This window comes from Alternaria alternata (assembly GCF_001642055.1).
Source record: "Alternaria alternata strain SRC1lrK2f unplaced genomic scaffold CC77scaffold_14, whole genome shotgun sequence".
NCBI lineage: Eukaryota > Fungi > Ascomycota > Dothideomycetes > Pleosporales > Pleosporaceae > Alternaria > Alternaria alternata.
In genome coordinates, this window is record NW_017306203.1 from 906,022 (window position 1) to 931,589 (window position 25,568).

The window sequence follows — 25,568 nt, forward strand, 5'->3', positions numbered from 1 at the left end:
GTCGGAACATGGAAGGGGTATCTTTCTGCATTGCAGCACTTCTTATCTCAGGCTTTTCTTCTTCTGCTACCTGTCGTGAGCCTATCCCATACCGCAATCATCACTGCCAAAAATACTCCCAATCTTGCGCCACACCACTATTGAAGGCATCGTTGCCATTGTACAATTCAGCTTGAAAGTTCGTAAACTCGGCAGCTAACCCAGGAAAGTCGCTGAGCCATTGTTCAGCTTCCTCAGAAATGTTTGGTGTAGCGCGACGCTCAGGTAGCGATGGATTAAGTGCCAGTCCCGGTGTGATGGGGTTGCTATTGATGGTAATATGCGACATGGGTGTTGCGGAAGTTCGTATGCGCGGTAACGGTTCAGTGTACTCGTCTTGTCGATGTCGATAATGGTTACTTCGGAGCTCATACTGCAGTAATTGATCGACACAAGCCGCCATTGTTCTCGTGGCGGTTAGGTGGAGCTCATAGGTTCTTTCTGGACATGGATCCGGTAACTGCACCCACTTCAGCACCAGAGAGAGGAAGATGATGTCTTTCAAATCACTTCCTTTGCGCCCCATTCTCGCGATGAGAGATCTAATGGTATTTTGCACAGTTGCAACAAGTGCTTGTTCATGATGTGCGTGCATTTGCTGCTCTGGGTGCTGGCAAATTTGTTTGATGCGCTGGCATATCATAAGAGCTGCCCACAAAGTGTCTGTTTTGCACGTATAATAGTAAAAGTCTTGCTCCGATGATGGTCCATCAGCTGCTTCTTTCAAGATTGGAGGATTATAGAAATCCTGATAGGCGAGTATGGCTAGCGATGAATCGATGCAATGTAGCCAGACTTCTTTGGTCGCTTCGGGATTCCCCTGGTCGTTATAAAGGAGTGGTTTGTACAAGCAGAAAAGCGGTCGCCGAAGGTACAGATCGAGAAGAACGCGATGCAGTAGATCACCTCGATCACCAGGCATTAGTTGACTGCGGTGCAAGCTGAGGATCGAGGGTTTGGAAACTAAGCACTTTTCGACTTTCCTCCCTATTTCGATTGCCTCGTTCGCATCAGGTGTCGAGCGCTGCACAAGCGAAAGAGCCTCGAACCGCTGAGGAAGAGATGTAGCAAGGTAAACCTGGTATACAGTGTCTGTGAGATCGCTGAGTGGGCGCGAAGCGGGTATCTTTGTTGAAGATTCATCGAAATCCTCATCGTTCAAATTTGTCGGTACTGGATTGTAATTGTCGAGATCAGGAGCTATCAAGGGCATTCCTCCCATCATTGACGCTTGTAGGTCGATTTCTAGAATGGTTGCCCACAGCCGCTTTCGCATCTCCTTCTGATAAAGTGAAATAGACTTTATGTTGGCCGGATCCCAATGTAAGCCAATCATCATAGCTGAGCGTACAAGAGCGCCACTAGAACGCCAAAGCGTCTCTGGCTTTCGAACGCTACTGGAAAATAGCACAAGTATCTCGACTTGAAGGGTTGATAGCTCGGTCCTCTGTTTTCGTCCAAGTTCGTCGAGCCATGCTTCGACAGAGTTGATAGCTGTCTCTTTTAGATAAAGTGTATGGGCTTCGTACTCGTTGGCGTTTGTTGCGTTATCCAGCAAGTAAGCTCTGGTCATAAGGCTTGTAAGCTGTGCGATGATGCTGGACGAGGAGCCGATCTCGGATTCGTTGTTATGCCATAGCCTTTCATACTGACGCATGAATGTTGGGCGATGAAGAACACGCATAGTTCGCTCGAAATATTTGAAGTATATCGAAACTAGCCTATCGCAGTAAGGCTTTGGAGGTAGCGATCCCCAGAGCTTTAGCAATGTAGGCGAAGATTCATGGTCTTTCCGGCGATGTAGTAGTGATAGTGAATTCCCTCTGGATTTGTTCTCAAGAAACTTGATCTTCTTGGCAGATGCCATTAATGGTCCATCGTAAGCCATCCTATTGAGAAAATCTTTGACATCGAGGAACTGGATTCAGTTAATTCAGTGCCCGGAATCATAGTGCTGTTATGTTCTTGCCTGATTGAGGAGCGTAACCCTGTCGTTCTGTCCATGATACTGTGACCGATCTCCTTCAGCAACGACCATGCCAAGCAGAGGAAGATCTGTCGACGTCGGCCGGTCGATGCGTGTTATTGCTGAGCTTTGATGTGCACGAGCAACTCCCAAGAGCTCTTCCACTTTTGCCATTCGGTGCTGAAGATCGTCGAGCAAGCTTAAAGGCGCACTGTCAGAAGTGCTCGATAGTCGGGGTCGTTTTACTTTGGATGCAGCTGGGATGATGATGCCGCTTCGATTGTAAGTGCAGGTCTCAGCGATGGATGCTTTGGTGCAATTTTCGCATGGCGTTGTGCGGTCGCATTTCAGCTTTTTCTCGCGACATCTAAGGCATGAAACAACTGGTCGAGGACGTCTTGGGGGCGACGCGTCGTCCATCTTCACCGTATGTCAGGGTTGCGAGGTGTGGACGGGTCTCCTGCCAAGTTGGGCGGGGAGTTAATGCTCGTCTGCGGCACAGTTCAAGCGTCCCACGTGTACCCCTGGCAAAGTCCGCTTACCAGCATTGTCGGGTCGTAACGCGGAATTGTCTTTGGACCAGGTAGTTTTCCAACAACGAGAGAAGCAGGGCAGCAAGGAAGAAGGCGTCTCGGAAAGGAAATAATCTCCTGAGTAGATATACTGCAAAGGTATCTGAGAGTATTCCCAGGCGGAGCGCATGTCAGACACGGAAGCCTAAGAGAGTGTCTGTCGCGGCGTGTTTGCTGTGATGTGAGGCATAATTTACGGGCTTACGGCACGTGGCTCTCTATCAGCGGTGGCACGTGAGAATCGACATTTGTATCCAGGTACCCAGATAGGTTTTGGCGTGGTGTTCAAGTTGGGGGCAGTACAGTTTGGAGTAACAGAAGTCTGGAAGGCGGCGGCGGTGACGTCTAGCTTCGCCTAGGCCTCTGACCCCACAGCGAAAGGTCCCTGAGTAGCAACGGCGAGATTTGCCCGCCATAACAACACGTAGCTTCACTATCCTCGAATTGCAATTGACATACAATCCACACATCAATTGCACCTCCCAAAAACTCCCCTTGGTACATTGACCCCATTTTGGTATCTCCTTCAGGTAAGTGCAGGGGAATTGTTGCGTGGCCCCACCTGGCATCTGAAGCTCTCTGGACACGGTAGCTAATAGCTCCCCTCCCGTTCTGCAGCTATCCGACGTCCATCATGAGCAACCTCTTCGAAGCAAAAGTCAAGAGCGTCCTTTCCGGCGATACTGTCGTCCTACACAACATCAACAACCCCAAAGCAGAGCGTACACTGAGCTTAGCCTTTGTAACTGCGCCGAGACTGCGACGAGAGGGAGACGAGCCTTTTGCCTTCGAGTCACGCGACTACCTCCGACGTCTGCTTGTAGGCAAGGTCGTGCGTTTCCAAGTTCTGTATAAGATACCGACTGGCGCAAACCGCGAATATGGCCTCATCGTCACACCGAACAAGGAGATTCTTCCGCAACAAGCCGTCGCTGCGGGCTGGGTGAAGCTGCGAGACGACGCCGGTCGCAAGGAAGACTCGGATGAAGCTGCCAACCTGCTTGAACGACTTGCAGTAGATGAAGCCCGCGCTAGGGCAGACTCCAAGGGCCTCTGGGCTGAGACTGGCGGCAGGATCAACTCGTCTTCAGAGCTGAGCGATCCGCAACAGTTTGTTGAACAGAACAAGGGCAAAGACATTGACTCGATTGTTGAGAAGGTCCTCTCTGGCGACCGCCTCATCGTGCGATTCCTCCTCTCGCCCACCGAGCACGTGCAAACGATGGTCCTCCTCGCCGGTGTCCGCGCACCAGCAACACAGCGAACAAACCCCTCCGACGGCAAGGTCCAACCAGCCGAGCCATTCGGTGACGATGCGCAACAATTCGTCGAGGCTAGGCTATTACAGCGAGGAGTCCTTGTCGAGGTTCTAGGCACAACACCCAACGGCCAAATTGTCGCAGACGTAAAGCACCCTACCCAAGGCAGCATCACACCTTTCCTGCTTAAGAACGGATTGGCCAAATGTACCGACCACCACACCACCCTCCTCGGGCAGAGGATGGGCATATTGAGGGGGGCCGAGAAGCAGGCAAAGGATGGTCGCCTGGGTGTCTACAAGGAGCATGTTGCGCCCAAGGTCAGCAAGGCAGGCGAGCAAGAAGCCACCGTTAGCCGTGTTCAGAGCGCCGACACCATCTTCATTCGGAACAAGGCGGGTGCGGAGAAGCGCATCAACCTCAGCAGCGTCCGTCAACCGAAGCCTACCGATCCCAAGCAATCACCATGGGTGGCTGAGGCAAAGGAGTTATTGCGCAAGAAGCTCATCGGCAAGCACGTCAAGTTCCACGTCGACGGAAAGCGACCGGCGACCGAGGGCTATGACGAGCGTGAGATGTGCACCGTCACTTTCCAGGGCAAGAACGTTGGTTTGATGCTTGTTGAGAGCGGTATGGCTTCAGTAATCCGCCACCGACAGGACGATGCCGACAGGAGCCCGATCTACGACGACCTCCTCCTCGCCGAGTCCACTGCACAAGCTGAAAAGAAGGGCCTCTGGTCGGATAAGTCTCCCTCCGTGAAGCAGTACGTTGATTACTCGGAGTCGCTCGAGAAGGCCAAGCGTCAACTCACTCTGCTTTCGCGGCAACGCAAGGTACCGGCCATTGTCGACTTCGTCAAGTCAGGATCACGCTTTACTGTATTAGTACCTCGCGAGAACGCGAAGCTCACCTTTGTCCTTTCCGGTATCCGCGCACCTCGATCAGCGAGAAACGAAAGCGAAAAGGGCGAACCGTTTGGCAAGGAGGCACATGAATTTGCCAACCGCCGCTGTCAGCAGCGCGACGTCGAGATTGACGTCGAAGACTGCGACAAGGTCGGTGGCTTCATTGGTACTCTGTACATTAACCGTGAGAACTTCGCAAAGACTCTGGTTGAGGAAGGTCTGGCTACGGTTCATGCCTACTCAGCGGAGAAGTCTGGCAACGCAAACGAACTGTTTGCGGCTGAGCAAAAGGCCAAAGATGCACGAAAGAACTTGTGGCAAGATTACGATCCGTCTCAAGAAGAGGATGACGAAACAGCAGCAGTTGCTGAGCCCACCAACGGTGACGCTGAACCATCAAGGAAGGCAGACTACCGCGATGTTATGATCACCCACGTTGAAGACGACGGAAGACTCCGTCTACAGCAGATCGGTAGCGGCACATCAGCCTTGACATCCCTAATGAGCGCCTTCAGCAAGTTCCATCTCAACCCAGCAAACAGCGCTAGTCTGCCAGATGCACCCAAGGCCGGCGAGTTCGTAGCAGCCAAGTTCACAGCTGACGACCAATGGTACCGTGCGCGCATCCGACGCAATGACCGAGAGAACAAGAAGGCTGAGGTCGTTTACATCGACTACGGTAACTCGGAGACGATCCCATGGGCCCGCCTTCGTCCTCTCTCACAAGCCGAGTTCCTGCCATCGAAACTGAAGCCGCAGGCTGTAGAGGCCCAGTTGGCGTTTGTTCAGCTTCCTGGCAACTCTGAGTACCTTGCCGACGCCGTCAGTTTCATCTCGCAAGAGACAGCTGACCGTGAGCTCGTCGCCAGAGTTGAGGCGACCGAGAAGGATGGCATGCTCTGGGTAACATTGTACAACCCCGACCAGAGCAAAGACGGCACAGAAAGCATCAACGCCGACATCCTTAGCGAAGGTCTTGCCATGGTGCCAAAGAAGCTGCGGCCATGGGAGCGCAACGCCAGTGTACTTGCTGCCATGAAGAAGAAGCAGGACGTGGCCAAGGAGGAGCGCCGCGGTCAGTGGGAGTATGGTGATCTCACTGAGGATTAGACGTCTACATAGTTTATCGTCGCAGAGCTAGCAAAATGGCAGCACGAGTGGGAACAATGTAGCAATAGAAGCAAAAGCATGTGTCACAGCCTCCAAGTGAGCAGGATTGTCGAATATGTGTGTGTGTGTGCGAGCGATAATGCCTTGTGATGAAGGTCAGCTACTATGGCTGCCGAGGTGGAGGCGCAGGCGCGGGCGGAGTTGGACGGCATATCATTGGCGGGCTTCGGCGGCGTTATGTTCTCTCCCCCCACTCGTCTACGGCAGCGAGGCGGTGCTAGGGCTGGCTGTAGGCAACCACCAAATGCACCCCAGTCAGCCCAGTTGACTGAACACGGGTCTTGTGCCATGACGACCACCTTCCAGGCAAACGCGCTGCAGGCTTCCTTCATGTCTTTACCTCGTCACACTTAATATCGCTCCGCCCTCGCCCGTCGCGCGTCAGAATACCCGTTGCGACAAGCCTCAAGCCAGTCGTGACCATGGAGACCATCAGTAGACTACCCCGGCGCCTGACACAGCTCTACTCCGATACCAAAACCACATGCGATGCCGTTGTGGAACAGGACGCCAAAGACACGCCCGAATCGCATGCGCTGCATCGCAAGTTTAGGATACAGAAAGACCGGCTCATAACATGGGGCGTCGACTGGAGCGACAACTCCAAGGGGAAGCAGGGCGACATCGACGACAGCGTAGAAGAGGCAGGCATGACAGAGACAGTCACAAGCGTGCTCGGCACGATCAAGGAAATCCTCGATGAGGCGGAAAAGATGCACCCGGGCACATCTGTTGCGGGTGGGGGAAAGACACTGTCTGGAGAGAAGAGCCGGCCTGACCTCCCCTCGTGGGCGGCCGCCGACAGGTCACGTTACGAGGACCTCATCAAGGACCTCACCACCTCCATCGACATACTCTACGATCTTTCACGAAATCGAAGAGCCCAGAGAAGCAATGAACGTGCTATCAGTCCAGGAAAAGCTGCGCCGCGTCCCACCACATCTACTCCTGTTTTCTTGTCGCCCGACTACAACGCCTCTGACCTGACGCTTGTTAATCCAGCCACCTTCCCTCTGAATGCACACACACCCAAGTCTCATCTTCCACCAAAACTAGATCCTGCAGACCTGATCCTCCCTGACGAGGAACCCCCACCATACGAGAGCGTCGGGACTACCTCTGTTCGTGTCATCGGTCGTCTCCGATCTCGCCACAGCTCCACGAACCCCTGGAAGACGGATGGAAGTAGGAACATAGAGACTTGCGTTCTGGTTGACTACGCATGTTACGACCCTACCTATCGACTCACTGAAGTATCTCCACCCACGGACCGCCTCGAGAACCTCCTGTCCATCTTGACGAAGCTGACCCACAACCAATCTTTCCACGGTACTCTCAAGTGCCTTGGTTACTTTGAAGATCCAAAGCAGCCACGTTTTGGTCTCGTCTTTGAACTACCCACCTCGGTCTACTCAGGGCCAGCCGACTCTCACAAGCCAGTTGAGGAACTCAAGCCAGTTACACTGCTCAGTGTATTGCAGACTGGCTCCAAGTCTCAGCACAACTCCAACAGTGCCACTCCGCCGCTTGAAGACCGCTTTCGTCTGGCCTTTACGCTCGCCTTGACCTTCAGCAAGGTTCATGGCGACAATTTTCTTCATAAGGACGTCAACAGCACCAACATCATGGTCTTCAAGAAGAGCAAGAGACAATCTGCCAACAGTAGAGCATTGCAATACTCGCTGCGAGCACCCGTCATATGTTCCTTCGACCTGTTCTCCGACTTTGACATTGAGACTTCCAGAACGACACCGGCATTGAACATCTATCGTCACCCGGAAGATCCTAAATTTACCGGAAACAAGGACCAAGAGTACAACGCCAATTTCGATCTCTATGGCCTAGGACTGGTACTGCTCGAAATAGGATTATGGGTGCCTCTGCTTGACCTCTGGAAGCAAAAGTACACCCTCAGTGACTTCAAACAACGGATAGAAGATGTGTACATCCGTAGGCTTGCCTCCAAATGCGGAACAGCCTATATGCAGGTAGTGCGCGACTGCTTCTGGGCCGCTGATGTCAAGGGCGATAACGCGATCGATGTCCCGCAGGTCTACACACGCATCCTTACCAGATTGCAACGCTGCTGCATGCTCGACGAATCTGAACCTGGTTTCGACTTGAGCGAACTCAGACCGGGTTCCACACCTATACAGCAAGCATCTCCATTGAAGCGCAAGAGCGTAAGTCAGCCACAAATAGCAACCGATGCCCAGTCAAGCCCGTCATATAGGAGCGCAAAGCGATGGGCACTGGAGAAGGGATCACAGGCGCTGGAAAGGACCAAGTCTCTGTCAAAGAAGTCGCCAGATCTCTCATTGGCTCGTAATCCATCCCGGAGCTCGCAACATTCTATTCGAAAGAGCATCTCAGAAAGTTTGCGTATGATGAGTCCAAAGGAAGAAACTACAGAGATGGAGTGGGAGCAGAAAGACCCTTTGGAAGAATCAGGTACTCTTGTCGAGACTCCACCAAACTCGCAAGACCTCAGCGACAACTCTTCTTTGTACAGGGAACGTGTGATAACCGCTGCTTCAATAATCCAGCGCGCATGGCGACAATCACGCAACCCTCCCGATCGAGGCGCAACGCTTCAAGACTACAAAGACAAAATCACTATCATTCAGAAGGCTTGGCGCCAGACAAAACAAAAACGGAGCGGTAACACTGTCTCAGCTCTGGTCAGTGATGGGCTGAGGCACTGGCCACAAGCTACCCTCGGCTATCCTACACCTGAACCCGAGGTTCAAAGTAGGACAGTTGATTCGAGTGAGAGCTACGTCACGTCCTCAATACAAATCGAGACCGATATGGAACACGCTCCTCGGCCAAAACTTCGCCTCTTCCCCGTCAAATTCACTCCCGAGATTGTGGATGAGTGGCATTCGTCTATGTTGCCCCGCCTTGAGCGTTTGATTGAACGCGCACTCAAAGACTCTGAAGAGACTGTCAGCATTGATCTTGTCGCTATTGGAGAAGTACTCGAGAAAGCCAAGCCTACTGTGTTTGTCACCTGTACCAGTGTGGCTAAGGTCAAAGCTATCCTTAGTCGTCGCTTCCGCTACGATGAGAACGTGTATGATCTCAAAGTCCGGAGGGGAAAGATCAGGCGGTCCAAAATGAGCCGTTCGTCGCGCCGAACTAGGCCACCCCATCGATCGATGATGAACACTAATACCTACGATGCTGACATGCAAGTGATGAATCCTTATCATCAGGAGCGCCCACTATGCGGAGCTTCTATTGGAGCTTTCAGGGGTGAACACCTGCCTCCAGTGTCCTATGGTGGAGTTATCTTGGTCGACGATGAGCCACTGGGCATGAGTGTCCATCACCTACTCGACGCGCCGTCTGATGATGAAGATGACATTGGTGAAGAACCCGATAGCCCTCTTCCCAGTGATGTGATGTTATCAAGTGCAGCGAACAATCCCTGGTTGATGGGTATGGGTGAGCAGCCAGATCTTTATCTGGAGTCGGATGAGCCTGCTGCGATGTGGGATCTTGAACTCTCAGACGACGATGACCTGAAGAGTGAGGATGAGGATGCTGATATCGATTCGTTCGAATTTTCCGACAGCGAGCTCGAATCTGACGATGACTCTGCAGAAGGTATGTCAACTAGGTATTCCATGAAAGGCTCCAATGCTAATCTTGTTTCAGGCATGGCCGATTCCATCGTCTCGCGCGCAACTATGGGTGATATTGACGGCATTGTTCCAGGCGAAGGCGAGGAGATTAAGATCACGCAACCAGCCATCGATGACGTCGACGCAGACTTTTTCCCTAACGAAGAAGATCGCGACGACGACCATCTTTCCTCGCACGAGCTAGGTCACGTTCATGCTTCTTCCGGAATTCGCCGCTGGAAACGCGATGGTATCCTCCACGAAATTGACTGGGCGCTCCTCAAACTCAAAGAAGATCGCCTTCAACCATATAACATATGCCAAGGAGGTCGTCGCTTCTGCATGGGCAACATGACACCCGAACAACGTGCGATAGCCTCCAAGCTCGAAAAGCCGGTCAACCGCCGTAACTTCACTCCAGAAGAAGACGAGTATCCTAACGGCGTTGCCCCCACTTCGTCTCTCGGTGGTATGTCTGTGCATTGTTTCGGCCGGACAACCGGTCTCCAAGGCGGCATGATCAGCAGCGTCATGTCCGCCGTTCGCATCTATCACCGCAAGTCCTTCTCACGCTCCTGGCACGTCGCCGGTGGATTCGGTAAAGGCGGCGACAGCGGAGCCTGGGTCGTGCAAAACGGCCACCACAAAGTCGTCGGCCACGTCCTCGCATTCTGTCACAAGAACCAAATCGCCTACATCTGCCCGATGGAAGTCCTCCTTGAGGATATCAAGCGCACACTAGGCGCCAAACGCATCTATCTTCCGGGCTCTGTAGAGCAGACGTTGTACAAGGCCAAGAAGGCTAGACAGCACGAGGTTATCGAAGACCTGGGTGCGAGAGTTCAAGGTCTAGGTATTGTGGATTCTGCGGTGGATGTCAGGGAGAGTTTGGGATCTGGGCCACCGGCTAATGGCGGTCTGTGGGAGAGGCTAGAGCGGGGAGTGGATAGCGACAATCAGAATACGAGATCTGCCATGAGGAGCAGTATCATGCGTGTCAACAATGGAAGGGATGGGGGATTGGAAATGAGTGTCAAGTAAGAGTGAGGTGCTAGGCGTTGATCAGGCGTTCGGTAAGGACGGCATGGCTGGAGGAGGGTATACCCCATTGTTGAGTTAAATCTCTGTTCAAAACCCACAAACTTCTTATCCCGTTCAGTCTGAAGTGCATGAAACCTCGATTGAATCTATCCAAGGCGAGTTATTCGTCCGAGTCTTATAGCAATGGTACAAGAGCGCTAAGTCCAAACCCGTGCCCCAATCTCCTTACACAGGTTCTCAACATCCTCTCCTTTCCCTGTTCTCGCCCAATACTCCTCAAGTTCAGCTGGGTACCCTGTTTCGTTGAGCGGTTTGATCCATTCATCACCCTTGCTCCGCGCTACCCAGTACGCCATCCTCTCTGGACGTTTACCGTCTCTGTTCGAAGCGAAGTGGATAAGCAAAGACGCAGGACGTGCCAATGATGGTTTGTCAGGGTGTGCTTGATTCGGTGGAAACCCGTTGAACCATCGTTGAGGCACATGGGCAATGGCAGAGGAGAAGTATTGCCGCATGCTAACCTCTTCCATAGCACTTTGCTCGCTGTACTTCAACTGTATGTCTGGATTATACTCTTTCAGGCTTAGTGCAGCAGCGAAGAAACGTATTGCCCATTCATTTACTCTAATAAAGAAGACGCCATTGTTGAGCCCATGTCGATCATTCGTCACCACCAAATGAACGTCCTGCACCGGCGGTAAGAAGACTTGCAACGGTACCTTAGGGTTCATCAGTATGGTATCCCGGTCATGCCAGAAGAGCCACTCCAGCCGTTCCGCCGCCGGCTTAGCGAGTTCAGCTCCAAGAATCGTGAGCAAGAAAGCGTGCTTGGACCAGAGACCAGGAAGCATGCGTTCGTGCAGTATGAATTGAGGGTATCCATGGAGGTCGTTGTGGACCTGGTGTGAAGCGATGGCGGCTTCGTAAACGGGATCCTTAGGACCGAATGACGCTGTAACTTTGCCAATGCGAGGGAAAACCTGCGATGATGGCGAGGCTGTATGTGAAGCAGGGATTGACGTAGGGGCAGGAATACGCGTCGGTAGAACCTTGCTTGAGACTGGTGTCCTGATCGAGAGGAGAAACACAAGAGCTAGGCCTAATACGAAGATTCCAGCATATTTCAACATCCGAAATGGTGTTGCTCTTCGAAGAGAATACCTAACACAGGGGGTCTGGTTGTCTTCAGACCATGTGCTGGAAATGGAGCTGCGCCTGCTTTCGCTCATGATGAGTGCTGTTGCTGAGGCGCGCAAGAGCTTGGAAGGCTACAACGGGGAGAGACGAGCGTCATATGGGATCGATCGATTGCATCGACGGCCAGGCGTCTTTTTTTGAGGTTTCTCCAATAGAAGGGTTGAGTGTGTGTTCAGTAGTATGGTAGTGATCACGTGCTGAGTAATAGACGCGAACGAAAAAAGCAAAAAGAACAAATCAGAGGTTATTTGATCTCGTTGAGGTTATTTGGCGATACCGAGAGGTGCCATGGTCTCGGGTTCTTGGTTACTGCCAGGGCAGCCGCCTAACATGCCAATAAAGCCCAGCGGAGGATAAGCCACCCCGCGTTCAACTAGTGCCGCTAATTGCTTATGTGGTGGCGCGTGAAACGCGTACGTGTCTCGAGACGTCCGGCAATGGATAGTATGCGTCTTTTTTAAGCTTGTAGGAGTAGTCAGTACGATGACGATGCAAGCTCCAGATCCAGGCATCATTGTCGAGATCGTTTTCAAGCTACTTAGGCATCTCGGTGAAAGCGCCCAATACGAAAGCCGAGTTGTCGGAACCCGAGATCCAGGTATGACATGGTCAGAGGTCATCGTGAGCTGATTGCTGTCAGAAACGTCGTTAGCGGATTCATATACATAGATGCCGGTTGTGCTGCAAGGCCCGAGACTTGGGAGAGAAACCTTGTCACTTCGTAATATCATGGCCGTCATGCAGCTCTGCCGAGCCGCTAAAAGTTGCCATGAACACCAGCCACCATCAAGAACTGCAACCTCAGACCAGACCCATCACCTCCGAGCCTGTCTAAACTGACAACAATATAGCGAAATGTGACCAATCCCGGTTTGCCATGTGTGGTTGGCAAGTCGAGGATGAAGAGGTATAACCAGGCGAGCTCACGACGGCCTAACATCGGTGCATTCGCCTTATCGTGTTTCTCGGCAGCTCGAGGCTCGTCTCAGGAACGTACATATCGTGCAGACACGGTGAAAGATTTCATGATATTTCATTGCTTCATATGGTCATTATAGGAAAGGAAACTCGTCGCCACGTCCATAATCCACGTACAGCAAGATGAGTCGAGAAGAAAAAACCAACCTTACCACTCACTTGGCCAAGACCGCGTTGATACCGTTCGGAGCACCAACCTTACTGAAGCCCTTTGGAGTCTCAATCTTACTGACACCATCTGATGCGTCATCCGAATACCCACTGTCCGACGCCGCCTTGCCACTCAGCGCGCAACCGCACTCTGATGCTTTCACCTGAACTGATACGCTCATGTCCTTCGGTATCCTCGACTTCTCCCCACCGTATCGCACAGTCGTCATACTGAAGAAGGTGTTCCCCGACAGATTCGCCCACATACCTTTCAAGAAGTCCCACATCTCTTCACTCAGGTTCTCTGACTCGAGCCTTTTCAACTCCTCCAAGATCCACTGTTCACGCTGCAGCAAAAGGGCGTACGACATTTCCAGTGCGGTAGCTTCGTCAGGGCAGCTGAGTAGTTGTTGCACGACAGTGACGAAGTTGATTAGATCAGGACATTGACCTGTGTGGTAGGCTCGAGCTTCCTTCTCATAGCTGTATATGTCATTGGCGATCGAAAGGTGCTCTGTCGCAAGCTTCATGAAGTGCGCAATGGCGGGGTCTTTGATGTTGATACTGGATGCTAGGGAGAACTTTACGGCAGCGAAGGTCCAGCCTGCGCAGATGTTTCCGTCGCGGAACCTGAGGTATTCGTCCAATGAAGTGAATTTCTCTGGGTGTTTGATAGATTGGAGTGAGTGGTTGAGGAGCTCTCTGTACATGTCTTCGCCTCCGTTCCCCTTTTGTGCATCGGCGGCACGCACGTCAAGTGTGACTTGGTCGAGGAATGCTTGTAGAGGTGTCTTTGCGAGTTTGGATGTGTACTTGGGATCCTCTAGTCGCTTGCAGAAATCGTCGATCAACATGGGGACTTCCTTGTCGCCTACTACTTCGCTCCGGTCTAGCGTTGAGGTTAGTTACTTGGTCTGAGCGGAGCCACGAGACTGGGACGAGTGAATATACCATCGAAAAGGAAAAGCAGGCAAGCGAATATAGCTATGAGCTCGAATCGGCGTGCGTCCGTGGTGAAAGGGTACATGTAACCTGGGCAGCGCAAGACACGGTGCTTAAAACCAGGACGAAGTTCCCGACGTGCAATGTCTTGAATAGAATGTCCATCCTTTACAGGAAGATGTTCCGCATCTTTCTCACTTGCGAGAAGATAGATCGTTGTTCTCCCCGCCTCCAGGCCCTCCTTCCAGAACCGTGTTTCGTATACGTCTGCGATGGAGCTGCAGTAAGGAACGTCACAGATGCCATTGAGCGGACTGAGAGTATTGAACACGCGTTCCTTAGTATTGTGAACCTCGCCTCCGCCTCTAGGAAACGAAATAGGGCAACGACGTATCCATGACGGATTGGACTGTAAAGGGTTGTGCAGATACCGTATAGGGCAGATTCGGTCCTGCTCGGCCTCACTAACAAGGCCGGTGAGAGAGTGATGAGGGATAACCATGTTGAAACAATCGAACCCTTGGAGTCGGAAGCTTTGAGACTTCCCATTCAGTTGGACTTGCAAGATACTTATGGGCCGGAGACACGTATTGCATGTATTACGAGTCAGCGCCCTGGCTTGGATATTCTGATGGAGAGTGGACCAGGGTGGGATCCCGGAGAAATTTCCTCATGCCGGTAAATACCCCTGCGAGATCAACCGTTTAAGCTTCCCGTTCTTATCACGTATGATCAACGGGTATCGTGGCTCGACTCAAATATGTCCGAAACGGTCTTGACAGCTTGCGAGCACCCCACATCTCGCGACAAAGAGTTCACTACTTGCCCTGCATGCCATCATCCTAGTCGCCCTACCATGCGCGCGTGTGGCATAGTCCGGGCACCGCTGCCTTTTCGCGTAGTCTGAGAGACATCTCTGCCGTGAAAGTCTTTTGTCACGAGGTCCGGCCCGTCTCGCGCATGACGGAGCGGCCCATGGCTGTTGCCATTTGTCAACGTTTTTCACCCCAATGCTATCTCATTGGAACGGAAGAGCTTCCGTACCGTCTGCTAAGGATTACACCGTGCCTTGTTTCGAGGAGTGTACTTCGTTTGCGGTTCCCGCGCTGTTATTCTCACCCCTGTTTATTGGGCGAAGGGTTCAGAGAACACTAATGTCCTTCGTGCATACGCGACAATGGCTATACGCGCTTGTTAGCTCCACGGAAATGTAGAATGTGCCTTTGGGTCTGCTGAGGGCCTGATTTATACGGCAATAGCCATTGGTTTGTGCTTTGGTGTCGCTTGCTAGTTCTTGTCGAGCGTTGTCAAACCGTCTGTGTCATGGCGTGGACTGAGTCGTACGCGAGTAAGATGGCGTGTACCTTTGCGGCGATCTACGATCTTTTTACCCAACCCTTCTGCCCGTTATCTTTGTGTCTACTGGTGATTCCTAGAACCCGTCATTGGTCGAAAACGGCGCTTATCCTCGAACCACTTTGGCATGCACAGCGTCTCATAGGGCGATACTCGACAGACCTCTTTCCATCGGTCCTTCACCGCTTCTTTTTGAACGAGGTTGTTCCGACAGTGCAGAAGGATGTGTACTACAGCCGGAATCGGAACGACTTCTTCGAGTATAGGTTCATGGCGTGGATTACGACGATGCGTGGTCAATGACTTCGAGACGAGGGGTGGCGTACGACGATAGCTGGTCATCCACGATAATTTTGGTGACATGTGACTACCAGCGATTTTATCTAGCTGTTTTTACAGTAGAAGATGCTCATTTCCAGTTACACATAGGTCGTATGCGGTATTGTGGGCCCGAGATGTCCGGATGAAAAGTTGGGTTTCATCTCCAGCGACATGACTCCAGTAGCAGTTCTGCAAACCATCATAGTTTTTGTGAGTACCAAGAGGTCGCAGTACGTTGAGCCAAACTCGGCCTACACTTCACTTCGAGTCTTGTATCGTGTCCCACACGTAAACTGTCAGCTATGTGCGTACGTTCTTCGTTACGACGAAGCCGACTGCCATGTCGTGATTCGATCTGTAGCAAAACTGTGGGGTCTTGGAAATAAATGCATGTGCGTAAAGAAGTACAAAACTTGTTTTGACGTTGTTCATGGGCTTTTCGTAGAAATCATGGCGAGCCGTGGCCTTTGGCGTGAGTTTCAAATCCCGGCAACTCGGAAGCGAAAGGCATATCGATACCAGCTTATCACAACGACTTATCGTTACACGCATGTTTGTCCGCTTGAGTATATCACGAAGTGTATGGCAAGGCTTGGTGTAGGAGTCTGGTTGCCTGTTATCCTTGGGATCTCGAAGAATTCTGACGTAGCAGATACGCAATTGGCTTACCAGCTTGCATGCAACGGCATGGTGCCGTATGACCACGACGCGCACTATTTGATGGAAGGAATGAAATTTACAATGGCATGCTTTAATCTTCTCTTTGACCGACAGTGCCCTTACTCCCAGAGATTAGACGGCTGATGATCGATGTCCATGAGTGAAAATACGATGCGTTTGACGGCTCGGAAAAGTGAAGTAATCTCTTGTTCTTGTTTTGGAAAAGGTGGAAGATACGACCATGACACTAGAAGCCTGGATATAACTTTTGGTGATCGGATCTTTAGATGGAAAGAATGCGGATGTATTCGGGGTAGGTTAGTATGCCTCCCAATATGTTGTTCGTACTTTCCAAAGACTCTGCACGAGACATTGAGTTCGTCACGTTCGGCGCCGAACAACATCTACCACTTGCTTCCCCTAAAGAGTTGAGTAATGGTATCGGGAACTCTCGCGTTGTCGACCATTGCTGGCTTGCAAGTTTCGTCGTCCTGGTGATTATCATAAGAAGGTCGTCATCGATGATTGTCGGCTAGGCCCTTCGTCCGGTGAGGAAGTCGCAGCGACGAGATATCATCAAGACGCTCAAGAGATGGCAGTACAGCTCTGCAGAATGTCGACTGGCTTCCATATTGTAGCAGCGATGCGAGGTTTGGTCTTGACAGTCGCTCCGAAGACTTCGTTCGCGGAAGGGGTCGCGATCAGCACCTCGCTCTTACTAAGCTTGCATTCACGTAACTATGAAGCTTACATAGTATAATGAACCAAGCACGTACTTCAGAAACCCACTTCGCGAGGTCGCCAAAGCTTCGTATTGCTGGTCTGATATCTCCGTGTACGGATGGTTGGGCGCTAGCGAGATCTAAAGAGGAAGCGCTATCACGAAAGCAGATGTGGCGCAGCCCCTGAGGTGGTCTTTCCTCTGGCGAACACATCACGAACACCAAACGGCCTGGCAGGGAGCGAGCCCGAAGCACTGCATACAGTAGGAAGGATCCGACTCGGACCTTTGGTATTCTAACACTGCCAAAGAGAAGGCTTTGGACAAACTCCCTACAGATAAGCATAGTACTCAATCATCTGCGCTAGTGTTCACATCATACCATCTGTCACAATCACGTACTGATTGTTGCTGCTCAATGACTTACACAGGGTCAGCAATCTCGACCAATTATCAGCCGAACTGAACGTGCGTTCAACGGAGACGGGATCCTCTCAGAATCCACGCTATTGAACACGCAAGAGCCACAAGGTCTAGAATTGAGGTTCAAAAATAAACATCGAAATCTCATTGGACGGCGGAAGCACAATTACTATTCTCACGACGGGCGCTCTGCTAGCAAGATCACAATTGATAGCACATGTTGGGGTATCAAGCCTTGGGTAGTGGGGAAATATCCGCCTGTCTTCGTGCGGGACCCCTACTCCTTCTCCCGCCCCACAGCTTTGAGTTGAAGCATGCATAAAAATGCTTTTGAAACTCGATAAGCGGCAATCCAGTATCATATGAGCAGAGAAATGTCGAAAAGGCGATCGTTGCCCAAGAGACGGCTTTTGAAACCTCGACAAAGTGTTTTCTCTCAGAGTCCCTACCGTTCATGATGGGTCGGTCCGGATTGTATCTGAGTAAGCATTTTCTTCCGAAAGCTTATGCTTCGTATTCGTATGTATATTCGAGTTGAGAACCACTACCGAGCGGTATGCTGATGCATTGCGCACGTATCGCGTTCTAGAGCTGAACACCCTCGGATTCTGATAGCAAGCGAGCGGCGAACACTACCATCTCAGGGGCATGTATCGCCAGGAGCTGCTCGCTTGATGAGTATATATGGACAATCATGTCTCGCAGTTCTTCTCCTCATCCACACCTTCTACTTAATTATCACACTCTCTTTTCTACACTCGTTCTTTCCTATACTATCTCACCCCAGTCATTCGTTATACACGATCATATTTATATCTAATATCTAATATCAACAACAACAACCATCACAATGAAGTACGCACTAATCTTCGCTGCCACTGCAGCTGCCTACGAGGCCTACGGCGGATACGGTGCGGATGTGGAGTCCAGCTCGGCTGTCAAGCCTAGCACTTCCGCAAAGCCTATCGGATACACCACCATCGTCCCAGGCTATGGCAAGCAGCCGGTCACTGTGACCACCCAGCACCAGCCGTACCCAACCTGCGTTTCTCCTGCCTACGGCGGTAAGGATTGCGCCAAGTGGGATGAGGACGCCTACGTGTCGACTGTGATCAAGGACTACGACAACAACTACGCTACAATCACCAAGACTGCGCAACCTGTCGTTGTCTACCATACCAAGAAGACTATCACCCACTCCGCCACTGCCACAAGCGGCTACGCTGCGCCCACCGGCGTTGCCTACAAGAACGGCACTGAGGGTTGCTGGTACGAGTTGTACGAGAAGATCGAGGAGGTGCCATACAACCAACTTGGTCCTCACGCACTTCCCGGATACCCCGGCTCCGGTCTCTACAAGGAGGGCGAGAAGAAGCAGCCCGTTAACGTCAAGGAGTACAAGGGCGGAAAGTGGTCTGAGTACGTCCACGAGTACTCCTACGGCACTCCCAAGCCTGAGGTCACCACCTACGAGAAGCCCGGTGTCTACACAATCCCTAGCAAGGATGTCACTATTGACCACCCTGTCACCTACCCAGCTGAGGCTACCAAGACTGCGAAGGCTGGTGAGACATGCACCTACGGAGGTCAGTCCATCGAAGCCAAGCAGACCGGTTACATCACTGGTGCTTATGCTGCTTATGAGACAAAGGTCAACGGTGGTAAGACCGTGACTGAGACCGTGATCAAGCACACCACAATCTATGCCTCTACCACTGGCAACTACGAGGTCGCAAAGCCCACAACCACCGTGTACGACCATGACACCGAGGTCGCATACCCAACTGCTAAGCACTACGAGGCGGGTGTTTACCACCACGAGGCTCAGACTGTCACTATCACCAAGCCCGGACAGGCCTACACTTGCGAGTACGAGCAGACCAAGAAGCACGAAGCTACCTCGACACCCAAGAAGAGCACCGACCACTCGGCCTACCCTACCTCTGTCCCCGCTCACGACAACTCTTACGGCCACAACAAGCCATCTTCAACCCCTAAGCAGCCTACTGAGGGCCAGAACAACTACCCTTCGTACCCTGCCACCCCCAACAAGCCCACTGAGGGTGAGCACAACCACCCCTCTTACCCGGCTACTCCTGAGAAGCCTACCGAGGGCGAGAGCAACTACCCTTCATACCCCTCAACCCCCAAGAAGCCTGTCGAGAGTGAGAGCAACTACCCCTCTTACCCTGCCGGTCCGGTAGAGGGTCACTCATCTTCCGTTCAGGAGTCCTACCCAACTTCCGCACCTGCGACTATCTACACCAAGCCATCCTACAACGGCGGAAACGCCTATGGCGAGACTGGAAAGTCAACCATGGCCACTGTTTCTTCCAAGGAGAATGCTTACCCTGAGTCTACTCCTGCCTACGGTGCGGGTTCTTCAGCTCCTGCTTACGGTCCTGATTCCTCTGCTCCTGCCTATGGCACCGCTTCTTCCGCAATGGCCAGTTCCACTCCTTGTGAGAGCAGCTCTGCTTCCTCCACTACTGCCAAGTCCTCTGCCTACAGTGCTTCTACCCCTGCTTTTGAGTCTTCCATCTACAGCGCATCCAAGCCCGCTGAGGCCAGCTCTACTCCTTGCGAAAGCAGCACTGCTTCCGTTACTCCAGCGAAGTCTTCCGCCTACAGCGCCTCTACTCCCGCCAATGTTTACACCAAGCCATCTTACAACGGCAACACCGGCTACGGCGAGAATGTCAAGTCGACTCTCTCTACCATCTCTACCAAGCCTTACCCTGCGTCCACTCCTGTAGAGCACTACCCTGCAAGCGCTAGCTCCACTCCTTGCGAGAGCAGCACCGCGTCCATGACACCCGCCAAGTCGTCCGACGTATACAGCCAGGCTACACCCTCCCCAGCCAAGTCTTCGGCCTACAGCACCCAGGCTTACGGCGAGGCTTCGTCGACTCCCGTCAAGCCCACCTCCGCCCCTGCCTACGACAACACTCCCTACCCCGCTGGCGCCACTTCTACCCCCTGCGAGAGCAGCGACAAGCCTTCCGCTACTCCTTACGTTCCCGCAGCTTACCAGCCTGCCCCTGCTGAGGGCTACAGCAAGCCCCAGACTGGCTACGCTAAGCGTGGTGGATTGAACGAGCGTCGCAAGATCGCTGCTGCGAACTAGAAGCGCTAATGGTTTTCTTCTGTAAATTTTCGTTGTGTTGAGAAGTAGATAGAGAGGAGATGAAGTTAGAAAACATGTGTGTAGAATCTAATGGAAAATCACCATTGCACAGTTCCACCTGGAATCGTGAGTGTTTACGCTTGATGTACATATTGGCACAGAAGGTGCAGACTCACAAAGACCTGCCGTCTAATTATCTGCCGCGATACTCAAGAACAACGAGAAAGACTTGGTAACAGAGGGTTGGTATGAAGGCTTTTCAGTCCTAACTGTCAGCGTGATCAGGACTGGCGACCTCAATTTCTACTTGCACTCAGTTGTAGGGGAAAGTCGAGCGCCCTTAGGTGGGTGCTTAGTGGGGACTGCTCGACTATTCTCTACAACGACGTGGTTGTATGAAGCGGAGCGTGGAATGTAGAAAGGAAGGGTGGGGCAAAAGGGGGGCACAAGTTCGAAAAAGTAGCATGGGCATAACACTCGATCCTAGCGACCGAAGATGTGCCCTTCAACCAGGCCAAAGCTTCTATGGAAATTAAGTATATAACAATAAAATGTCATCTTTCTTTCATCAAGCATTCTTGGTCCAACGGTAGGATAATTGCCTTCCAAGCAATTGGCCCGGGTTCGACTCCCGGAGGATGCACAACATCCTTCTCCACAATTGCGAGATCTTCTTTTTTGTCTTTTGCTGCTTCGACTTAAAGACCGAGCATCATATTACAACACGACAAGAACAATTCTTTTTGTAGGAGAATATTTTCTGTACAATCAAAATACGGGGCTTCTAGGAAACAACACGGAGGTTTTTGTTTTGTACTACAGCTGTGTAGAAGGATTCCGCAGGCCTGCGCGTGTGTATTCATTCCCTTCCACAACCTGCTGTAGAGGCCAAGTCTGACTTTTGCGACAATGCGCTTGCACATCAAGCCCATACTTTCTTTTCTTCTTGTCTTCTCAGCCGCACTACCAAACTACCATCACCTCGGATGCATCTGATGTGCGCCCGCAGGCCTGGAACCGGCCAAAGTCTCGACGCGACACCAAGGTGAGGGGTGTTGGTTGGTTATCAAGCATCGCGTCGCTTCTGGCCGGTGGCTTATCAGCAACACGAGCCATCAAAGCAGACATGTCTGGTAGAGATTCCTTGGTACTCAAGAGCTTGATTTTGACACAAGACGCGCATGATCACTCTATCTTGCATAGTGGTCTGATAAGATGCATATTCCGTCATGGAGGACACAACGATTCCCGCAGGACTTTGTAGCTCTGTGGCAGTCCAACGCGACATTGCGTAACAGCTATCGATAATCTCGCTGTACTCCGATACTACTGACGTGATGGATGGAGAAGTAGGCATTGACTAACACGTTAATCGCACAAAGAGTTTCAGGGAGAGCGAGGTAACCACTCTGGCGGAGACAAGTATTCGCACCCCTCAAAACCGGTGACCCCAAAATCGCCGTCCAGAGGCATATCATCTGCATTGATTGGGTGACCGCTAGCCCTATATTGCAACGGGAGCCTGTCAAGGTCTGGGTTTTCGGTTAGATGCGTTGGCTTTGCAGCAGACGGTGGGGCTCTAGACGCTCGTTCGGAAGTGGGGGAGTCGGTGAGCTTGCTTGAGGAACATGGCGAACTGGAGGTCCCGCCTGATGTTCGAGGCTTCTGATTGGGTGTAATGCAGCAAGACAGTAACAAGTCACCGACATCTTGTTTAAGCTGCGATATGCGCCAAGCATGTGGTGAGGACACAGATCAAAGGGAATGACGAGAACGGTTTGAGGCGTAGGTCTTATATATTGTGCTGATGGCCTGGCTTTTGAGCCTCACATCCTTCATCTGCAGTCATCTTTCGTCAGTTCCGTCTGCAATAGGCAACTGGCCTCCTACACAGAGACAAAGAGCACCTTGCATACATCTCAATCACTTGCATATCCATTTGAGACCAACAACATGGCATCTCACAATCAGCCTATGCCGCTGCCAATCCGGACGAACACTGTCGATTCACAAAAATCCCAGTCATCGGGTCAAACATCCCCACCCTATTCCCCAGCGTCACCAACGGCCCGCACGACAGCTTCGCCAACCGAAGAGTCATTCTTCGGTGCCATTTCAGCGCGCCTTCGTGGTCGCTCGCGAAGTCGCTCTCGTGGAGCCACGTCTCGCAAACGCTCCAAGTCGCCCGTGGCCATGCCGCCCACCCAAGCACCTTACCCACAGGGGCGTGCCTCCACTACAAGTCCTACCAATTCAAAACGGCCAGCTGCAGCACCAGTACAAAACGGCAGGCCTAGCATACAAGACGCGGGTCGACGGAGTACAAGTGGAAGCGATCCATGGAAGGGACGGCACTCGAACGATTGGTTGTTCAACGGGTACTCGCTGACGGCTTCAGCCAGAGAGCTAGTTCAGCGACGGAAATAAGGCAGATGAACGATTGATGGTACTGCTGGCTGTACCACGCTTGTTGATTGGCGTCTGATCACCTTTTGATGAGCGTAGCAATGAATGATGACGAGACGACTGAATGAGATTGTGCGAAGATTATTCCGAATACTGTACAGATGAGGAGCGCATTCGAGCTGGCTTCGATGCTGTTATCAAATTTTTCTTTCGCGTTCTTCTCTGTCGTTACATGGCTGTATAGTAGCTTTGAGCATACCTAGGTACAAATTGATGTTGCGGTATCGGCAATGTCGTGGTACTTCGTTTGACCACCTTGCATGTGAAATCAGGCCGCGTTGGCGAGTACACACACAACCAGGGAGAGCAACGTCACTTGACTACTTGCGCAAAGATGTATGCTGTGTCTTGGTACATGTTCTCAGAATTGTCGGAGTTCATTAGCACTGCCTCTTTTTACATAATCCACACTACTGACTCGCGGACTCAGCTCCGGTTCCGCAACCTGCCATGTGCCAGGTACCAGTTGCCCTCACCGCTTTAGGGAGTACCTTCATGTCTTCTTGTGCTCTGTGCTTTCGTGAAGCTCTCTACAACACGCGATGACGATTTCAATACCGGATATGTCTTCCCTGAATGCCGTAGACGTCACGTCCAATCATCGGAGTTAAACGATGATAACCCAGATGGCATAAGCAGCCATGTCGAATTCCGGAGTATGACCCACCACCCCTCCATCACGCCCCCGTGAGGTTGACCATCCATCGGTACAAAACACTCATTCCGAATCTGAAGGATAACGTTCGCCACACCGCATCGGTTTATCGTCGAGGGTTTGCATAGAGCGAACATATATTTAAGACTCAATTGCGATCCGTTCCACCCCTCTCTCCTGTACTCCGTCTATACTCGTACCTATCATGAAGCAAGAACGCGCAACTCTCCCAACACCTAACTCGACAGACTCGTTCTGGCACACCGAACCGAATGAGTTCCTGATCGGCCACCGCACAACGGAGGAATTGCCTGCTGAGGCTGACATCGTTATTGTGGGGTCTGGAATAACGGGCACAAATGCAGCCAGGTATCTCTCGGAGGATCAGAGAGCTGCCGGTAAGAGTATCGTTCTGCTCGAGGCCCGAGAGGCATGTTGGGGCGCTACAGGAAGGGTAAGTCGACTTCTTAATCTCGCGATCGTCTGATCGGAATCTACGGTGCACATCTGCTGACGATTGCGCAAACAGAATGGTGGACACTGCCAGCCCCTCCTCTTCGACCGAAGTAGCGATGTAGCCGAGTTCGAGCTCAAGAACGTCGCTGCGGTGCGATCCTATATTCAGGACAACAACGTGCCTTGCGAGTGGCGCGACGTAACTGGCTGCCGCACGTTCTGGACTGAAGAGGCGATGAGCGAGGCTGAAAAGGAAATCGAACATCTCAGGAAAACATCACCTGAAATCGCACGCCATGTTACCATCCTCAAGGAAAAGGAGGAATTTAAGAAGCACCGCGTCACACCCGAGTGTGTTGGATTGACACTAAGTGAAGGAGCTGCGAGTCTATGGCCGTACAAACTAGTTACCTTCATGCTCGAGAAGCTCGTTAAGAACGGCCAGCTCAACCTACAGACCAAGACTCCCGTCACCGAAATTACCTCGTCAGACGGCACGCACACTCTCCACACGCCCCGCGGCACCATCAGCAGCAAGACCGTCATTCTCGCGACCAATGGCTACACATCAGCTCTCCTACCCCACTTCGCCGATCTCATCGTGCCCTGTCGTGGAGAGATGTCAGCCCTGATCCCACCTGCAGGAATGACGCTCTTGCCAAACTCGTACGGCATGGTTGCGGCTCTAGGCCAACCAGCCAACAACGACGACTACCTCATTCACCGTCCATTTGAGGGCGTTCCAAACCCTGGTGGTCATCTGATGTTTGGTGGCGGCCGCGGAGCAGGACATTATCCAAGCATAGGCGTTTCTGATGACACTGTAATCGATGAAGGCTCTGCTGCATACCTTCGCGGTGCGCTGTTAAAGGTTATGGAGCTAGGTGGGCAGACGGAAGGTCTGAGTGAGCTTAAAGCTGCCGCACAGTGGACTGGCATCATGGGTTATTCGCGTGATGATCACCCATGGGTTGGTAAGGTGCCGGGCAATGAAGGCTTATGGCTCGCCGGTGGATACACAGGACACGGTATGCCGAACGGCACATTATGTGGAAAGGCTGTTGTCGACATGGTACTCGGTGAGATGGACGGCAAAGACCTGACCGCTGTACACGAGGAGATGGTTCAAAAGGGCGATATGCCCAAGAGCTACATCCTGACAAAAGAAAGGATCGATCGATCAAGACAGATGCTCACAGTACAGCAACAGGATGCACAGGGAGTACACATGAACGGTGTTGTATAGATCTCAATGATGATACCGTTGGCCCGTTCTTGCGCCGATTTTCGTCATGTCGAAAGTGTTGAGCTTGCTCATCTTACCAGCTTGATTGAAATGTGTACATGATATTACCGGCCGTGGAGCTGTCACCGCCTTGTCTTGTGACAGAATCTTGACTCTCTAGGGTCAATCAACATGCGGACAATAGCGTCTAAGGCGCGTGGACGCTACTCCGCTTTCCCGCGGTCCCCATTGGGGTACCAAGCCCGATCGGATTACCAATTTCTTGCTTCATGGTATCACGCTTCCA

The 25,568-nt window shown here is 52.0% G+C and overlaps 10 protein-coding genes and 1 non-coding gene across 11 annotated transcripts; 7 read left to right on the forward strand and 4 right to left on the reverse strand.

Annotated features, from left to right (window-relative positions):
* Positions 1 to 100: 100 nt before the first annotated feature.
* Positions 101 to 2,103, reverse strand: CC77DRAFT_1051535 (hypothetical protein; the record flags this gene model as incomplete). Its single annotated transcript, XM_018527674.1, has 1 exon — positions 101 to 2,103. The coding sequence occupies exon 1, from the start codon at positions 1,925 to 1,927 to the stop codon at positions 101 to 103; it is 1,827 nt and encodes a 608-aa protein (XP_018384546.1). The 5' UTR covers positions 1,928 to 2,103.
* An 882-nt stretch (positions 2,104 to 2,985) lies between these two features.
* On the forward strand, positions 2,986 to 5,953 carry CC77DRAFT_1021951 (hypothetical protein). Its single transcript, XM_018525366.1, has 2 exons — positions 2,986 to 3,107; positions 3,196 to 5,953. The coding sequence occupies exon 2, from the start codon at positions 3,212 to 3,214 to the stop codon at positions 5,852 to 5,854; it is 2,643 nt and encodes an 880-aa protein (XP_018384547.1). The 5' UTR covers positions 2,986 to 3,107; positions 3,196 to 3,211; the 3' UTR covers positions 5,855 to 5,953.
* A 179-nt stretch (positions 5,954 to 6,132) lies between these two features.
* On the forward strand, positions 6,133 to 10,783 carry CC77DRAFT_1041794 (hypothetical protein). The gene is made up of 2 exons (XM_018527245.1): positions 6,133 to 9,526; positions 9,578 to 10,783. Exons 1-2 carry the CDS (start codon positions 6,337 to 6,339, stop codon positions 10,582 to 10,584), a joined length of 4,197 nt encoding a protein of 1,398 aa, XP_018384548.1. The 5' UTR covers positions 6,133 to 6,336; the 3' UTR covers positions 10,585 to 10,783.
* CC77DRAFT_939139 (hypothetical protein) lies at positions 10,782 to 11,714 on the reverse strand (the record flags this gene model as incomplete). Its single annotated transcript, XM_018534660.1, has 1 exon — positions 10,782 to 11,714. The coding sequence occupies one exon, from the start codon at positions 11,712 to 11,714 to the stop codon at positions 10,782 to 10,784; it is 933 nt and encodes a 310-aa protein (XP_018384549.1).
* Positions 11,715 to 11,928: 214 nt separating this feature from the next.
* On the reverse strand, positions 11,929 to 12,739 carry CC77DRAFT_186275 (hypothetical protein). The gene has a single exon (XM_018530528.1). The coding sequence runs from the start codon at positions 12,519 to 12,521 to the stop codon at positions 12,045 to 12,047; it is 477 nt and encodes a 158-aa protein (XP_018384550.1). The 5' UTR covers positions 12,522 to 12,739; the 3' UTR covers positions 11,929 to 12,044.
* A 175-nt stretch (positions 12,740 to 12,914) lies between these two features.
* On the reverse strand, positions 12,915 to 14,353 carry CC77DRAFT_1063045 (hypothetical protein; the record flags this gene model as incomplete). Its single annotated transcript, XM_018528595.1, has 2 exons — positions 12,915 to 13,798; positions 13,861 to 14,353. The coding sequence occupies 2 exons, from the start codon at positions 14,351 to 14,353 to the stop codon at positions 12,915 to 12,917; spliced, it is 1,377 nt and encodes a 458-aa protein (XP_018384551.1).
* Positions 14,354 to 15,382: 1,029 nt separating this feature from the next.
* Positions 15,383 to 16,556, forward strand: CC77DRAFT_186194 (hypothetical protein). Its single transcript, XM_018530527.1, has one exon. It carries the CDS (start codon positions 15,700 to 15,702, stop codon positions 16,330 to 16,332), a length of 633 nt encoding a protein of 210 aa, XP_018384552.1. The 5' UTR covers positions 15,383 to 15,699; the 3' UTR covers positions 16,333 to 16,556.
* A 1,626-nt stretch (positions 16,557 to 18,182) lies between these two features.
* CC77DRAFT_938642 (hypothetical protein) lies at positions 18,183 to 20,459 on the forward strand (the record flags this gene model as incomplete). Its single annotated transcript, XM_018534629.1, has 2 exons — positions 18,183 to 19,277; positions 20,319 to 20,459. 2 exons carry the CDS (start codon positions 18,183 to 18,185, stop codon positions 20,457 to 20,459), a joined length of 1,236 nt encoding a protein of 411 aa, XP_018384553.1.
* A 572-nt stretch (positions 20,460 to 21,031) lies between these two features.
* On the forward strand, positions 21,032 to 21,102 carry CC77DRAFT_t57. The gene has a single exon. It is a non-coding gene; the product is annotated as a tRNA-Gly (tRNA).
* A 1,310-nt stretch (positions 21,103 to 22,412) lies between these two features.
* CC77DRAFT_1010341 (hypothetical protein) lies at positions 22,413 to 22,886 on the forward strand (the record flags this gene model as incomplete). Its single annotated transcript, XM_018523641.1, has 1 exon — positions 22,413 to 22,886. One exon carries the CDS (start codon positions 22,413 to 22,415, stop codon positions 22,884 to 22,886), a length of 474 nt encoding a protein of 157 aa, XP_018384554.1.
* A 410-nt stretch (positions 22,887 to 23,296) lies between these two features.
* On the forward strand, positions 23,297 to 25,322 carry CC77DRAFT_992570 (FAD dependent oxidoreductase). The gene is made up of 2 exons (XM_018536388.1): positions 23,297 to 24,034; positions 24,110 to 25,322. Exons 1-2 carry the CDS (start codon positions 23,786 to 23,788, stop codon positions 25,280 to 25,282), a joined length of 1,422 nt encoding a protein of 473 aa, XP_018384555.1. The 5' UTR covers positions 23,297 to 23,785; the 3' UTR covers positions 25,283 to 25,322.
* The last annotated feature ends 246 nt before the right edge of the window (positions 25,323 to 25,568 follow it).

Bases quoted from the DNA above. Each gene is read 5' to 3' on its own strand.
- CC77DRAFT_1021951 (XM_018525366.1), top strand. From the start codon at position 3,212: ATGAGCAACCTCTTCGAAGCAAAAGTCAAGAGCGTCCTTTCCGGCGAT.
- CC77DRAFT_1041794 (XM_018527245.1), top strand. From the start codon at position 6,337: ATGGAGACCATCAGTAGACTACCCCGGCGCCTGACACAGCTCTACTCC. The intron at 9,527-9,577 runs GTATGTCAACTA...ATCTTGTTTCAG, and splicing joins TGACGATGACTCTGCAGAAG to GCATGGCCGATTCCATCGTC.
- CC77DRAFT_186275 (XM_018530528.1), bottom strand. From the start codon at position 12,521: ATGACGGCCATGATATTACGAAGTGACAAGGTTTCTCTCCCAAGTCTC.
- CC77DRAFT_186194 (XM_018530527.1), top strand. From the start codon at position 15,700: ATGACTCCAGTAGCAGTTCTGCAAACCATCATAGTTTTTGTGAGTACC.
- CC77DRAFT_992570 (XM_018536388.1), top strand. From the start codon at position 23,786: ATGAAGCAAGAACGCGCAACTCTCCCAACACCTAACTCGACAGACTCG. The intron at 24,035-24,109 runs GTAAGTCGACTT...TTGCGCAAACAG, and splicing joins GTTGGGGCGCTACAGGAAGG to AATGGTGGACACTGCCAGCC.